This window comes from Dendropsophus ebraccatus, chromosome 4 (genome assembly GCF_027789765.1).
Source record: "Dendropsophus ebraccatus isolate aDenEbr1 chromosome 4, aDenEbr1.pat, whole genome shotgun sequence".
Lineage (NCBI taxonomy): Eukaryota > Metazoa > Chordata > Amphibia > Anura > Hylidae > Dendropsophus > Dendropsophus ebraccatus.
In genome coordinates, this window is record NC_091457.1 from 91782563 (window position 1) to 91799711 (window position 17149).

The 17149-nt window shown below is 43.2% G+C and overlaps 1 protein-coding gene across 3 annotated transcripts in view; it reads right to left on the bottom strand.

The window, feature by feature from the left end:
- Positions 1–17149, bottom strand: part of N4BP1 (NEDD4 binding protein 1) — a 48381-nt gene that overhangs the window by 23106 nt on the left and 8126 nt on the right. For 2 of the 3 annotated variants that reach the window (XM_069966257.1, XM_069966259.1), the window contains exons 1-3: positions 14378–14486; positions 11445–11755; positions 2348–3786 (exon numbers count right to left, since the gene is read on the bottom strand). In XM_069966257.1, coding sequence (XP_069822358.1) covers positions 2348–3786; positions 11445–11705 — 1700 coding nt within the window. In that variant the 5' untranslated portion in view covers positions 11706–11755; positions 14378–14486. Of the gene's footprint in view, positions 1–2347; positions 3787–11444; positions 11756–14377; positions 14487–17149 lie in introns of those variants that run through there. The other variant, XM_069966258.1, reaches the window with a different exon arrangement.

Genomic DNA, 17149 nt, shown 5'->3' on the forward strand with positions numbered 1-17149 from the left:
GAGTGTGGCACAAACCAGAGTCAGAACTAGTTTTGGCTGGAGTCGGAAAAAAATGTATTGACTCCAGCTTTAAACAAAAATCTTATAAAATTCATATCAAAACTCAATTTTAAATTGTTCTAAGTTTTGCTCATCAATATATATTATGAGCAACATTCTAATAGGACACTGGCCCTATTACATAAGGGTGGTCGAGGAAAAGTTGTCGTCACTATTTGGCAGTTTGTTTCTGAGCTGAAAGAGTCCATTGTGTGGGGGGAGATCTGTGTTGTTCTCTCCCTGGATTCTGGATGACTGTATATGAGCAGCACTGTAATATGAAGATATCCTGTTTAATATAGAGGAGGAGGAGGAGGAGGGGGAGGAGACGTTAGTGCAACAGTAACCTCTGTCCTCAATGTGGTGTTTTTCTTCAGTGTACTATGGCTGCGGCAGGCTGTGTGTGTGTATGTACTATGGCTGCAGCAAGGTGTGTGTGTGTGTTCTATGGCTGCAGTAGGCTGTGTGTGTGTGTGTGTGTGTGGCTGTGTGTGTGGGTGTGTGTGTGTGCGCGCGCTTTGGCGGCTGCAGCAGGCTGTGTGTGTGTGTTTGTGTGTGTGTGTGTGCGCTATGGCATTCCCCCCACACCTACAGTGACCCCTCTTTATCACTATGTGTGACTTCTCTATATCCCTATGTGTGACCCCCTCTAAATCACTATGGCTGACATATATATCACAGGTATCTGGCATTGTTAGCAGTGTTTCTGTGTGTATGGTGAATATTTAGTTAGAAACATAGAAGATTGTCAGCAGGAAAAGACCACCTGCTCCATCTAGTCTAGTTGTGAGGAGTTCAGGACATGGAGGCTGGAGACTAGCTTCATCCACTACACACAGGGGAATATTCTTTATATCTTTCATTATTCCCTCAGAAGTCGCCCCAGGATCATGTAGGACATTAGGGAGAAGCTGCTGAGCCAGTGTGATAAATAACTCCCCTGGTATATGACTGGCCATTTATGAAGGAGCAGGAGTCGGAGTTGGAGTTAGAGCTGCGGCTTACCGATCCACAGCCCTGGCACAAACAACTCCTCTTTGCCTCTTCAGTACAGTAGGAGATGTGAGATTGGTAATTTTCCATGCAGTGGATTATGCACAAAGGTCACCATGCTCACTAGGGGAATGCCAGCTACAGAACACTGTCAGCAGTGGAAGGTTGGTAGGATTATAATAAAGACAAGCTATTTACCTGATCATGTGATGTCACAGCCCCACTAAGCCAATCAGTGACTGAGGCGGGACACAGCTGCATCACGGACTGGCTGAGCGGGAGGTTTCTGTGGGGCCACAATGATTTCAGAGCACAGACGCTGGCAGATCTGATAAATCTGGGCCTATAGCTGATCTCTATATCACAGGTATCTGGGATCGTTAGCATTTTTTTTTTTATATGGTAAATATTTAGGTAGAAACATACAAGATTGTCAGCAAAAAACAAACAAAAAAAAACAAAAACACCTGGTCCATCCAGTCTAGCTTTGAGTTCTTCAGGACATGGAGGCTGGAGGCAAGCTGCATCCACTGCACACACAGAGGAGAATATGTTTTATATCTTTGCCTTATTCACTTAGATGTCGCCCCAGGATCACGTAGGACAGGGGTCCTCAACTGGCGGACCATGGAGACCAGCTATCCGGAACCCTGCTGCAGCTCATTATACCTGGGCTGCTCCTCTCTCCACAGTAACTATGAGTGCTCATAGTTACCGTGCAGCAGCAGCACTGGCAGAAAGGGAGCCATCGGCTCCCTCCCTGTCAGTCACTCTTGTGGCCGCAGCTGTCACAAAAGGCCGCTCTGTCCTGTCACTGGTTTCAGCACTTGAGGGACATCACTGGAGCACCGGCACCAAGACAAGGGGAGAGCGGCCTTTTGTGACCACTGCAGTGCGGCCACAAGAGGGGATGAGAAAAGGAGACACCGGACCCAGGTGAGTATGTGTTTGTTTGTTTTTATGTTATATGCAATATAGGAGGGGGAGCATAGGGGGACTAAATACTACTTGGGGAACGCATAGAGGGGCTATATGGGAGGAGGAATTCACACCCCATTCTATCAACTTTAGGCTGAATGTGAATTTTTACACACACATTTTAAAGCAAACAGGAGTTTTTGCAAAATTCAGCTGCTTTTTGATGCATGACCCCCGACATATTGGCTTTTTAACCACCCCCTCCCCCCCTTTAGTTTTTTCCTATTGATGATCATGGAGGTCCTACATTCTAACTGGCTAAACTATAAAGGATTTTGCCCAACCTTGTGACTTGACCAAGGATAAAGAAAGTTAAAATATGCAGTACAGTACTGACCTCATGGCAACATTGCTTCCATCAATAATGATATGTCTGAGATTTGGTCTCCCAGGCTCATTTTTTAACTCTAGTCTATAAGGTATTTTAATAGAGTTCAGGAATATTTCAACTCCAGTTACAGGTGGCTTGTGCATGTCCGGCCTCCCAAACGGTGTATGTTTTAGGTCATTTTGCACAAGCTTTGGTGCATTAATAGCACTGCAGGATTTGACAGGGATCTGCTTTGTAACCTTGGCTTGAGGCAGGTTGGACGGTCCTGGCGCCTCGGAGGCGATGATATTCCTTGGAGGACTACAAGCACCTCTTGCAACAAAATTAAAATGTCTTGGTAAAACCCTTTCCATTTCTGGATTTTTAGGCTTTACACAGATTCCATTACTAGATGTGTATGTACTGATGGGATTTACAGTCTCCTCTTGCTGCGGCTGAGATCTGGTTTTAGGAACAATAACATCTTTGGCATCTTGCTGACAACAGCTTTTACTCTCCAAATGGCTCTGTGCTGTTGGCACCTTATTACTTTCTTTTTCTATTTCCTCAAGAAGCTTTAGAGGTTCCGCAGTCTGTCCCAAGTCATGGATAACCTTTTTAACAACTTCCTCAGAATATCCCATAGTCTTAAAAAAGTTAACAAGGATTTTGTATTCTGTTTCTGCACTTACACCTTTGTCTTCTTCTACAATGATAAGAGAGTCTTCACCAGAATCAGATACCAAGTCAATGATGGAAACATCAGCCTTGCCAGGAGCTCTGGAGATGGGACTATCTAACTGAATGCATTCTATAGAGAATGGCTTTTTCAGGCATCTTTCTTCATTCTCTGAACATCGTCTCTTCGTTGACAATCTGTCCTGGTGGGAAAGTGACGCGACTACAGGGCTTGGTAGAGTCTCTGGTACTTTGGTAAACACTAAATCCAGCTGGTTGGTCAGCTCAGTCACAGGTGTCCGTGTTCTTCTTGACTGGTCAGTGCACGGACTACTATGAACCTGGCCTTTAACATCTGTATTTACTGCAGCTATCTCAGATTCTGCATTATCAGAAACTGAACAAGACTGTTCCTCTGACGTGAAATTCAGTAGTTCCTCCTTTAAAGCAGTGGGCAGTAACAATAAGTCCATTGTATATTTGTCTGCATTTGCCTCAACAAAATGTTTAAATCTCCGTTTTACCTCTGGTTCTCGGCCATGTGGTAAAATTTCATTATTTTTAAAAAGTTTAACAAACTGCTGAATTTGGCTTTGAGCCATGACAACAGGTTCTGTTCCCCCTTTAATACTAAGAACCCCGATTTCCACCATGGCAACATGGGCACAAGTGTCCATTATCAGACGGTTGAGGAATAAACTCTGTGCGCCAGCAAATATGCAATGCATCTCCTTAGGGTAGCTTTCTCTTATCTCCATCTCAGGTTCACAAAGGCCTTTAACATATTCCTGCAAGAGAAAGAAATAATTAGATCTTGCAAAGTACACATGGCACTAGGAGATTAAATGGGCACGGTCATTTAAAAAAAAAACAAAACTTGATATCGTTGTAGAGACACAACGTGCACACTAAGCATATTCTCTGTACCACATGACTAAAACCAGTCTCATAATGCAAGTCTTTGGGACCATAAAGGTCCCATGGACAGAAAGCAGGGAGAGAACCGCTCAGCAACGTGCTTTTCTCTCTGCTCATTCCTGCAACTGGTTGGGGTCTGGACACTTAGACCCCAACCAAGTAAAACTTTTGACTCTATGACAACCTAAAAGCTTATTTAAGTAACAAGTACACTTTAAAAGGACTTAAACACTAGAGTGGGATCTATCTAGTCTGCTTATTGATAATGGTATAGGGTAGAGATGAGCAAACCGGGTTCGGGTTCAAGTCCATCCGAACCCAATCGTTCGGCATTTGATTAGCGGGGGCTGCTGAACTTGGATAAAGCTCTAAGGTTGTCTGGAAAACATGGATACAGCCAATGACTATATACATGTTTTCCACATAGCCTTAGGGCTTTATCCAACTTCAGCAGCCACCGCTAATCAAATGCCGAAAGTTAGGGTTCAAATGGAGGTTTGCTCATCTCTAGTATAGGGGTACTTAGGAAAAAAAAAAAAAAAAAAAAACATTGTTAAAGGGGTTATCCAGTGCTACAAAAACATGGCCACTTTTTCCCCTACTCTTGTCTCCAGTTCAGGTGTGGTTTGCAATTAAGCTCCATTTACTTAAATGGAACAGAGTTTCAAAACCATACCCAAACTGGAGACAAGAGTGGTGCAAAAGTGGCCAAGTTTTTCAAGCGCTGGATAACCACTTTAAATCCACTGCTTTTAAAAAAGTTCTATTTAGGGTATGTTCACACTGAGTAAATGTGGTGGAATTCCGCCTACATCAGTGTGCCATAGCATGTTTTTGAGAGGGCTTGCGTGCCTCCACTCCAACCGCTCTCCGCACAAAGAATTGACACATCAATTTTTTGCGCCGAGAGCGGCTGGAGCAAAGGCGCAAGCCCTCTCAGACTATAGCACACTGAGGCAGGCTAAATTCCGCCTCATTTACTTAGTGAGAACATACCTTTTACCTTTTTTTTCCCCAACTCAGCTACAGGTTTGTGCCCTGCTACACACAGTGGTCCTGTCTTCAGGGGATTAGTATGTGTAAAGTTGGAAGGGATTAGCATATAGAAGAGTTAAGTCAGGGGATATGCATGAAGCAGAGTTGAAGCAGGAGATGGACAATCCCCTGCTTCAGTACTACACGCTGATGCCTGGCAACACACAGTGACGGGATTGCTGAGTTAATTATTATTATTATTATTATTTTTATTTTTTTTTTATTTATTTTTTTTCACACATAATAACTTTATGGGAAACTCTTTGTAAAACATTAAAGTGGGTACAAAATAAGATTTTCAGGTCACACTGTGAACTCATAGATGTGGAAAGTAAACCTGGAACAAGTCAAAACGGTAGTGACTAAATCCCAAACCGTAAAGGGACCTTGCTGGGTGGGCGCACACACCTCTCCAGGCAAGCCCCGCCCCGGACGGATTTTATTGGCTGCTTTACTCCGGGCTTCCTAACAACCAAAATCAGACCCAGCCGGACACCCAACCCTAATCCGAACATTTAGTTTTAGGGTTAGGGTTGGGGGTCGGATTAGGGTTACTACCAAACTACTTAACTCTCCCCTGCCCACACAACAACCCTAACCCTGGGGGTTGGTGTTATTCATGAAGGTTAGGGTTAAGGTTAGGGCTGTGGGGAGGGTTAGAACATGAGAAATCAGTGGGACATAAACCTAAGCAGACCCCCAACCCTAACCTTAAAACTAAACGTTCGGATTAGGGTCGGTGGTCCAGCAGGGTCTGATTTTGGCTGCTAGGAAGCCCGGATTGTAGCAGCCAATGAAATCGGGCCAGGGCGGGGCTTGCCTGGAGAGCTGTGTGCGCGCACCCAGCGAGGTCTCTTTACAGAATGGGATTTAGACACTACCAAGTCAAAACACATATTGGGGGAGATTTACCAAACATGGTGTAAAGTTCCACCTTTTGGCTCCGTTCCCACTGAGCAAAGCTAGCGGAATTCCGCGACAAAATTGTCCGCCGCGGAATGCCGTTAGCCTCCCGCTCATAATGGGAGTCTATGGGAGGCGCGCGCTGCTGCTCTGTACGCGCTGAAGAATGAACATGTTCATTCTTCAGCGCGGACAGGGCAGGAGCGCGTGCCTCCCATAGACTCCCATTATGAGCGGGAGGCTAACGGCATTCCGCGGCGGACAATTCCGTCGCGGAATTCCGCTACCTTTGCTCAGTGGGAACGGGGCCTTTATTTTCCAGTTTCACTTTACACCATGTTTGATAAATCTCCCCCATAGTGTAAATATTGCAGATGTTCTGTAGTATTTTTAACTAATACTAGGAGTGGTATTCTCTACGCTAATCGACTTGTGTTGGCGATGTAATAAAGACAGAGGTACTATGCTTCATATATGGTGAGGGTACAACAAACAAACAGTTATGGGAAGGAGTCTTCGACTAATTTTACAAAATCACAGGGAAGAAAGCACCTAGAACTGCCCAGGGGGGCTCTCCTTTCCATCCCCTCAGGAGCTATAGGTAGACTGAAAAAAAGTCTCCAATTTTGTCTGACTGCGGTTAGTTCGGTTATTCCCTGCCATTGGTGCTCTCCACACATACCCACTGTGACAGAGAGATGTGATGGGATGTTGCACCTATATGGTATGGAGGAATTATGAGCTCAAGCATCAGGAAACAATGAGCGGTATCCAGCAATATAGAAGCTTTGGCTTCTTCTCTTAAGACACTTAAATGGCTTTTTACACGGGACGATTATTGTGCACAAAAACCTCAACTTGTTTAAATTTAAGCAATAATCTTCTGATGTAAACGTGGCAATCATTTAAAAGAAAAATAATTGATATTAGTTCGAAAAATGATCACATAAGGATTTATTTGTACGTGTAAAAGGACCCTTAGGGTACAAACACACATGACAGATCTGCAGCGGATTTCTCGCTGCAAATTCGCAGTAAGATGTGGATCCCCGCCCAGTAATGTCTTCAGGGCAGGGCCACTGATTGGCTGAGCGGGACGTCTAGCTGGGAACCCCCAAAGCAAGCCAGATCCTGGAGCAGGTAATGTATAAGCTCCGTCCGGCAGGGGGGGGGGGGGGTTAACAGGGCGGTCTCCTGACATACTCGCAGCGGAATGTCAATGGAATAACTAGATCGACTGGGTGTCCATTAAGGAGAGTGGCAGTCTGCTGCCGCTCCTGTTGTTGCACGGAGCTACAGGCAGAAGACCGCCGCTGTCTTGATTGAACACGTTGTAAGGCAACGATCAGCTGACATGCACAACCCTAAAAAAGGGGGAACATCCTTCACAGACAGACCACAAAAGAACGTATAAAGATTGGTAAACCAATTCAAAGAAGGAAAAAAAAAAAAAAGAAAAGATGAATAGAGAACGCAGCCAGTGGACTTCCAGTCACAATCAGGCCACTTACTACGTGTAGAGTTCTCAGAATATCCTGGATGCACCCTGTGGAGTTTCCCTGCACATCTTTCTGTCCAACCAGAAAAATACAAAAGGAACTTCCTGTATAGCAGTGACTACAGAATACACACACTTCCTCATAACTCCTCGCCAGGGCTTTCCACACATTACAAGGGACTTTGCCTTATAAACTAATTACAACTTAGCAACCCACATTCAAATACGAACACATACATTTTTCCACAATTACCGTATAAAAGCAACACCAAAGAAGGTTAAAAAGAAACTGACAGTACAAATATGCATATATATCCATGCTGCTATCACACCAATCAAACGAGCATTGCATACATACCGTTCTTTATCCCGGGCTGACAGCTCCCGCCCCTATCTCCAATTACTGTGGTACCTACAGATGGCTGCCAACCTACTCAGTTGGTGGTCTGAAGTTACAGCAGCAGCCAAAGTGCCCCTGTGACACTGTCAGCCAAAGATAAAGAAAGTTTTTAGCAACATGCTCGATCACACGAAAAAGCTGAAATCCAAATCCAGCAAATCCATGCTGTAAGTTTTCCTTTAAAAGCTTTACTAGTTTAGTCTCTCCTTTTTGTGGATTTTTATGGACGTGTGTTTTACTGCTATAACCATGACCGTACTTTGGACTTTAAGGGTATGTTGACATGGTACTCACTTCCCCAGATACAATGGTCTGTTGTCACATGTGACAACGTGTCACTAGCATAGACCAGGTGTGCACAGACTAGCAGAGCACGCATCATGTCATGGTATAGTGATCACCCCCCATTTTTTAACAGTGTTTAAAAAGTTATTATTTGTACCACGACTTGCAGCAGCAAAATTTGCAACAATTGCATTTTTGTGCATTATGAGTTTCCCATTGATGTGCCGTAGTGTGTTTGTGCGACACTGAGCGAAGCCATTGAGGGCATAGGCTTTGGCCCTCAGTGCGCCTGCGCCGTTACGACACACTACGGCACATGCGCGAATCATGCCGGGGTACGCGCGCCATGAATATTCAAGACAAGCTGGGATGAGGTAGTAGTGAGGCGGGCCACAGTGCAGCACAAAGTGCTGACAGTTGTGAAGAGAAACTACAGCACCGATCTGACAAAGTACAGCACCGATGTGAAAAATAAAGGTATGACACGGCACTAGAAGCACAGACCTTCATCACATTGTCAGCACCTCAGAACAAGAATAGGTGCTGACAGATTCCCTTTAATAGGGACAGAGTAATAAGGCCACTTCCAGACACCTTTGGTAGAGGCTCATTTCCTGCGAGTATAAAAGGAATCCTTCTCATTTGACCATTTTATCAATTAAATTTGTGGTGAAACCAGTGTCACATCTGTCTCCAGGTAATGTGTGGTAAGGCAAATTACTTCCATGCACTTCAAATGAACAGAGTTGCAAACAGGAGTGATGCAGTTACTCAAAGGGGGGGGGGGAGACTTTTTTTTTTTTTTTTTTTTTAAAGCCTGGACAACCCCTTTAAACTCAGTTTTCGACCACAGTATGCAGAGCCACTTTTCAACATTCGACCAATCAGCAATTCATGTCCTACTGTGAATACAGACTATGAATCATATAATCCTGAAAACTCCCTTTAATGTATCTGGGCACTTTTATGCCTCTTAAAGGGTTTGTCCAGCAAAAATATTTTTCTTTCAAATCAACTGGTGTCAGAAGTAAATTACAAATCTATATAACTTTCTATTAAAAAAATCTCAACTCTTCCCATACTTATTGGCTGCTATATGTCATGCAGGAAATGTTTTCTTTTCAGTCTGACACAATGCTCTCTGCTGACATCTCTGGCCGAGACAGGAACTGTCCACAGTAGGAGAGGATTTCTTTGGGGATTGATCCTGTCTCAGCCAGAGATGTCAGCAGAGAGCACTGTGACAAACTGGAAAGAAAACAACAGAAGTAATTTATAAATCTATATAACTTTCTGACACCAGTTGATTTGAAAGAAAGATTTTCGCTGGATAACCCCTTTTATTCCTATGGCAACACTGACATTTAACAAAAAGGATCACTTTATGAGTATGTTTACACATATTGAAAATGCTTTGAATTTTACAATGCTGATTTTATGCTGTGTTCAACTACTTCTTTCTAGCAATACACAGCATTAAAAATATGCTGCTAAGACTTCCTAATATCACTCGTTAGATATAATTAGGTGCAGACAACTCAAGAGTGAAGTATTTAAAATGATTCTCTTAAAAGGCACACATCATCTCAAGCCCACTGTTATATGCTGCTTTTATGGCGACTGTCTCTATGCAACTGTCTCTCAGATGCAATGAAAGAAAAGCTTTACCCACCTCACATTTCCCTATTTCATTTATTCATTTTTTATAGTAACATAAAAAGAGGTGTATTACTAACAAGTGAGATGGTACATCTGCATGTCACAATCCAGTGGAGGCTACAGAACATAAGCCTACTAACCTGGTAGTACAGGTTTAGTAAACCTCCAAGTTCCTCAATGGGGAAATTACCTTTTAAGACATTCTGACACATGACGGAGAAGCATGCTGCGGCTCTGCTTTCTCTAGACATCCCTTTTATTGTTTACTAGGTATAGTGCAAAACTTTTTTAAAGCAGTATTTCACAAACCCTTTTAAAATGGAGTAAGGGGTACTTTAAAAATAAAAAACAAGGCATACTCATCTACCCGTATCCCCTGCTGTTCCGAGAGTGCTTAGTACCCACTGCTCACCGCTTCTTTTGACCTGCCGACAATTTACAAAATTGCTGGCCACTAAAGTCCGCCGCCCAAACCAAGTGGGCTGAACAGGCATGTACAGCCCCCAATAAGTAGCCAAGTGTACTCACCACACATACATTCTCCATGTTCAGCAGTGCAGTGGGGTGGCAGGACTTGATAATGGAAAACTCACTGCTTCTTCCTTCCTCAGCACTCAGAAGGACAGTGCGTATGTACTGCAGGAAGTGGTGTATTCTTTTTAGTCTGGAGAGCAGGAGAGGTTTTCTATGGGGATTTGCTACTGCTCTGGGTAGTTCTGGTCACAGACAGAGGTGGCAAGAATACACCACTTCCTGCAGGACATACAGCAGCTGATAAGTTACTGAAAGGCTTGAGATTTTTAATAGCAGTAAATTACAAATCTCTGGCAATTTGTGGCACCAGTTGAAAGAAAATTTTCTTTTGTGAAGTACCCCTTTAATACCAGGCACAGCAAATAAAAAAAAGCTGTGGCTGGTAAACAATGAAGGAATTGAGCACTGTGGCCCCTTCTATTGGCTAATCAGGCAGAAATTAGAACTCCACAATTCTGATATCGATAGCCCACTCTACTTTTGTACTTCTAGAACTACTTTTTTTTAATGGAGAGGACCAGCCACAAACTAAAAATCCACTGCATGCAGGGGGGGGGGGGGGGGGTGTGAACAAAACAATGTATACTTACCTGTCCCATGCCCACGTAGAGCCACATCACTAGCTCTCTGACCACTGCCGGACTTAACATCCTCCCAGTTTCCTACCCGCCTAAAATTGTGATGTGACGACCCGACTCCCAGAGCTGTGTGGGCTGTGGCTGCTGGAGAGGATGATGCCAGGGGGACAGTGAGGGACACAGGGCACTGGAGGGACACTGAGCATCCCTCTGCCATCATCCTCTCCAGCAGCAACAGCCTGCACAGTGGTTGGGTCGTGACATGACCATTTTATCCAGGAAGTGAAGCCTTGATGCAGTAGTAAGTGCAGGGAAAAAAAGCACTTTATAAGCATTTCCCAGAACAATTGTATATTGTTAATTTGTATAACTTTTAGGGGGCAACACAATACTTTAATAAAAATTTTCGCTGGATTTCTCCTTTAAGCATTCTCTGACTGACTGGTCGCTAGAAAAATACAGTGGTTGCCATGCATAGTATGCCTAGCAAGCAATAAACATATCAGACATGAAAACTGGATGGGCAGAGCTGTAAGTGTATAAAGAATTATTGAAACACATGGATGCAAATGCACTACATATTTCACACTATGCTCCCATAGGAGTAGACAATGTTTAGGTGTGTCTGTGCTGTACCTTAGCTTTGAGTACAATTTGTTGTTTTCCTTTAAGTTGCAGCCAGATGCGACTCGGGCCCTTTCCATTTTTTCCTTTGTCATAATGAAAGTTCTCCAAACTGCCCAAGACTGTTAACATAACTGGGAATAATGCTTGAACCCGGGCACGGCTTTGCTCCAAAAAGCTTGCTTGTTCTCCAGGGGCAGTGAATTCATCCACCACATCTGGTGGATCACGGGTCTCATCTTCTACCCTGCTCTGTATGGCCACGTGAGCCATCCCTTGTTTATGATCAGTCTGGAACAGCGGTCATTCTGAATGCTGTGGTCCTGAGAGAAGCAAGAATATGGGATCAGGTAACACATAAGAACCGCTTATTTCTCTTGTTGGAGTACATAGGACGTCTGATAATCCAGCACAGAACAGCAGTGTATAGAACTAGGGAAACACTTTTCATTTAATTTGGTCTTTCAGCCTAAAATTTCTTTGCCCATACCAGCATATTTTATATACCGGACATACTTATTCAGAGTTATAGCCCCAGTGTGTGTAAATACATATAAAAACACATACATTTTGTGTCAATACGTAAATGACAAGATTATACCCTATAATCCATATTTCTTAAAAGGAAATTATTATAGCGTATCTTACTGCTGGGACCATCAGACCTTATACACGTATTCCGGTATCATCTACCAATAAGATGCTGGTAGCGGGGAAACCGTTGAATATTCGCGGCAATTTAAGTAAGCAGTCGCATGTCTGCGAAACGCAGAAGGTGTGTATAAGGCTTTACAGATCAGCTGTAATCTGCTGGGGAATATGGCAACAAGTGATCAATTCCCCTGCAGATCCACCACACAGGAAATTAAGTATTATATAGTTCACATTGATGTAAATTGTCAGTCTATATAAACCAGATAGGTCACAATAAATTTTCACATGGCAAATCCCCTAGTGTGACTCAAAAAAAAAAATCCCTGCATTACAATGGGTAAAAATAAACAAAAGACTACAATACTAGATATTGCTACATCTGTAATGACCCCCCCCCCCAGTGCGACTAGATTACCTTTAATAAAGCTACACTACGTTCAGTCTCTGCCCCCAATGAATATAGGCGGGAAATCGGAGTCTGATCTCGTTTATACAGACATAATGGCGGAGATTTATCAAACATGGTGTAAAGTGAAACTGGCCCAGTTGCCCCAGCAACCAAGATTCAGATTGAATCTTTCATTTTCCAAAGAGTCTGTGAGGAAAGAAAATCTCATTGCTAAACACTGGCTTGATGAGACCCCTCCCTCGGTAGCGGAATTCGTGGGGAAGGTTACTGGTTGATTGGCATTGAGAAATATGCATACAAGAAACGGAAAGCTACCACCAAATTCAATAAGATATGGGGCATATGGATGTCTACTCCTGACCTTGCGCCCCCAGATTCCCGCACATAAACCATATTCAGTTTGGACTCTCTCTTCAGATAGGTGGAAAAACCACTATAATTTCTGATTTAAGTAATGTAATTAGAGTGTTGTCACATACACATTTCTATCACACCATAAGGAATGGAAGGTTCAAGGGGTGGGGGGAGGGTTGGGGCAGGAACGGGTGGAGAGGGTATGCCCTCTCTGGGTTTTGTTTGTACTGTGGGATAAATTGTTTAAAAAAAAAAAAAAAAATTTCAATAAAAAAAGATTTAAAAAAAAAAAAAAAAAAAAGCTACACTACATGCAAAACCAGTTTTTAGACCTTATTTTGGGGTGTAAAATTTTCAAAAAAATGTATATGGTGTAGTAATAGTGATGGATAAACAGTATATAAATGTAGTAATAGAGAGGCAGGACAGTATATATGAGTGTAGTAATAGTGATGGATAAACAGTATATAAATGTAGTAATAGAGAGGCAGGACAGTATATTTGAGTGTAGTAATAGTGAGGGGGGACGGTATATATGAGTGTAGTAATAGTGAGAGGGACAGTATATATGAGTGTAGTAATAGTGAGGGGGAACAGTATATAAGTGTAGTAATAGTGAGGGGGCAGTATATGAGTGTAGTAATAGTGAGGGGACAGTATATATGAGTGTAGTAATAGTGAGGGGGGGACAGTATATATGAGTGTAGTAATAGTGAGGGGGGGACAGTATATATGAGTGTAGTAATAGTGAGGGGGGGACAGTATATATGAGTGTAGTAATAGTGAGAGGGACAGTATATGAGTGTAGTAATAGTGAGGGGGCAGTATATGAGTGTAGTAATAGTGAGGGGGAAGTATATAAGTGTAGTAATAGTGTGGGGGAACAGTATATAAGTGTAGTAATAGTGAGGGGGGGACAGTATATGTGTAGTAATAGTGAGGGGGGACAGTATATATGAGTGTAGTAATAGTGAGGGGGGGACAGTATATATGAGTGTAGTAATAGTGAGGGGGGGACAGTATATATGAGTGTAGTAATAGTGAGGGGGGACAGTATATAAGTGTAGTAATAGTGAGGGGGGACAGTATATGAGTGTAGTAATAGTGAGAGGGGACAGTATATGAGTGTAGTAATAGTGAGAGGGGACAGTATATAAGTGTAGTAATAGTGAGAGGGACAGTATATATGAGTGTAGTAATAGTGAGGGGGCAGTATATAAGTGTAGTAATAGTGAGGGGGCAGTATATAAGTGTAGTAATAGTGAGGGGGCAGTATATGAGTGTAGTAATAGTGAGGGGGGCCAGTATATATGAGTGTAGTAATAGTGAGGGGGGACAGTATATGAGTGTAGTAATAGTGAGAGGGGGCAGTATATATAAGTGTAGTAATAGTGAGGGGGGACAGTATATGAGTGTAGTAATAGTGAGAGGGGACAGTATATAAGTGTAGTGACAGTGTATAGGTGTACATAACAGTGAGGGGGACAGGATGGCAGTGTAAGCTGCAGGCTCGGTCAGGGATACTCACAAGTCCATACAGGCGCCCTGTGCCCGGTGTTCGGGGCTCCGCTGTGTTTCTCGGCAGCACAAACAGAAAGTGTCACAGCCCAACAGTCAAAGCAACCACATCCGGGTTTTTTAGGGTTACAACACTAGAGGCCGCGCTACCTCCTGCATACGGCGACTCGTCCTGACTGTCTCCGGGAAGATGGCGGCGATTGTGGCTAAGAACTTTGTGCAGTATGAGAGAGAGGGAGGGAGTGAAAGAGGGAAGGCAAGACAGGACAGTATATAAGTGTAATAAAACTCAGGGGAGGAGTATATGACTGCTGTGAGTGAGTGTGTGTATGGGGGGGTTAGTATTTGGCTGTAATGAGAATGAGGGAGGGCAATTTTCAATAAAAAAAGATTTAAAAAAAAAAAAAAAAGCTACACTACATGCAAAACCAGTTTTTAGACCTTATTTTGGGGTGTAAAATTTTCAAAAAAATGTATATGGTGTAGTAATAGTGATGGATAAACAGTATATAAATGTAGTAATAGAGAGGCAGGACAGTATATATGAGTGTAGTAATAGTGAGGGGGGACAGTATATATGAGTGTAGTAATAGTGAGGGGGGGACAGTATATATGAGTGTAGTAATAGTGAGGGGGGACAGTATATATGAGTGTAGTAATAGTGAGGGGGACAGTATGAGTGTAGTAATAGTGAGGGGGGGACAGTATATGAGTGTAGTAATAGTGAGGGGGGACAGTATATATGAGTGTAGTAATAGTGAGGGGGGGACAGTATATGAGTGTAGTAATAGTGAGGGGGGACAGTATATATGAGTGTAGTAATAGTGAGGGGGGACAGTATATATGAGTGTAGTAATAGTGAGGGGGGACAGTATATATGAGTGTAGTAATAGTGAGGGGGGACAGTATATATGAGTGTAGTAATAGTGAGGGGGGGGGACAGTATATATGAGTGTAGTAATAGTGAGGGGGGGGGACAGTATATATGAGTGTAGTAATAGTGAGGGGGGGGGACAGTATATGAGTGTAGTAATAGTGAGGGGGGACAGTATATAAGTGTAGTAATAGTGAGAGGGGACAGTATATGAGTGTAGTAATAGTGAGGGGGGGACAGTATATAAGTGTAGTAATAGTGAGGGGGGACAGTATATAGGTGTAGTAATAGTGAGGGGGGACAGTATATAAGTGTAGTAATAGTGAGGGGGGACAGTATATAGGTGTAGTAATAGTGAGGGGGGACAGTATATGAGTGTAGTAATAGTGAGAGGGGACAGTATATAAGTGTAGTAATAGTGAGAGGGGACAGTATATGAGTGTAGTAATAGTGAGAGGGGACAGTATATGAGTGTAGTAATAGTGAGAGGGGACAGTATATGAGTGTAGTAATAGTGAGAGGGGACAGTATATGAGTGTAGTGACAGTGTATAGGTGTACATAACAGTGAGGGGGACAGGATGGCAGTGTAAGCTGCAGGCTCGGTCAGGGATACTCACAAGTCCATACAGGCGCCCTGTGCCCGGTGTTCGGGGCTCCGCTGTGTTTCTCGGCAGCACAAACAGAAAGTGTCACAGCCCAACAGTCAAAGCAACCACATCCGGGTTTTTTAGGGTTACAACACTAGAGGCCGCGCTACCTCCTGCATACGGCGACTTGTCCCGTCTCCGGGAAGATGGCGGCGATTGTGGCTAAGAACTTTGTGCAGTATGAGAGAGAGGGAGGGAGTGAAAGAGGGAAGGCAAGACAGGACAGTATATAAGTGTAATAAAACTCAGGGGAGGAGTATATGACTGCTGTGAGTGAGTGTGTATGGGGGGGTTAGTATTTGGCTGTAATGAGAATGAGGGTGGGCAATATATGATAGTAGTGATGCTGAGGGTGGGGACCAGTATAGTGATGGGGGGTAGTATATGACGGTAATGACAATGTGGGGGTAGGTGTACGAGTGTATTGGCAATGGGAAGGACTGTGCATTTCACTTACTGATAGGAGCTATGGATTGTTGACTTTTGCCATAAAAGCAATTTAAAAAAGGGGTCTCCATGATGCCACCATAGACAGATAAGTAAACAAAAAACCACACTGTACTCCAAGGTGTGGATAACCTTACAAAATGTGGACATCTCATACAACAGCACTGAAGACTCTCACCTGTATTGGTTGTGCCTGTATGGGAAATTGTTGCAAGGGAACGCTGACCACAGCCACTCCTATGTAATCTACAGTATACAATACACCTCCGCTCCCCAATCACAGGTTCAATCAGGCGCTGGTCACACTAATGAGGTGTCCGCAAGAGATGTTCCATATAAAAGATGAATTTATTCCATTAAAAAAAAATCGACACATTTCCAAGTTGTATTGAGACGACTGGCTGCATTTGGCATTTCTGTGGCCAATCGCATTGATTACACAGAGCTCTCCAGTGGCCTATGCCCAGTGAATGCCATCCTCCATTACAATGACAATTACTCGCCATATGCAGTAATGAAATCAAAAATCATGGATGGAGCATAAAGCCTGTAGTTCACTGATCCACAGGAGCTTACACTACATCCCAAAATTTGGTATCTACTTTTGACAGTTAAGCATTTCCACATAGGGCTCATGGTTATTTGGAGCATGTATGCTCACTCGCACATGGCTATGAGAGGTGGAGCAGGTTTGTCAATGGGAATTACCCACTTTATGTTTATCCTGACTCAGCTGAGGTATTTGTGACTCTTTTTCCACATAAAGACCAGAAAATCTGGTTCTTTTCTAACATTCAAATAGTTTTCATGCA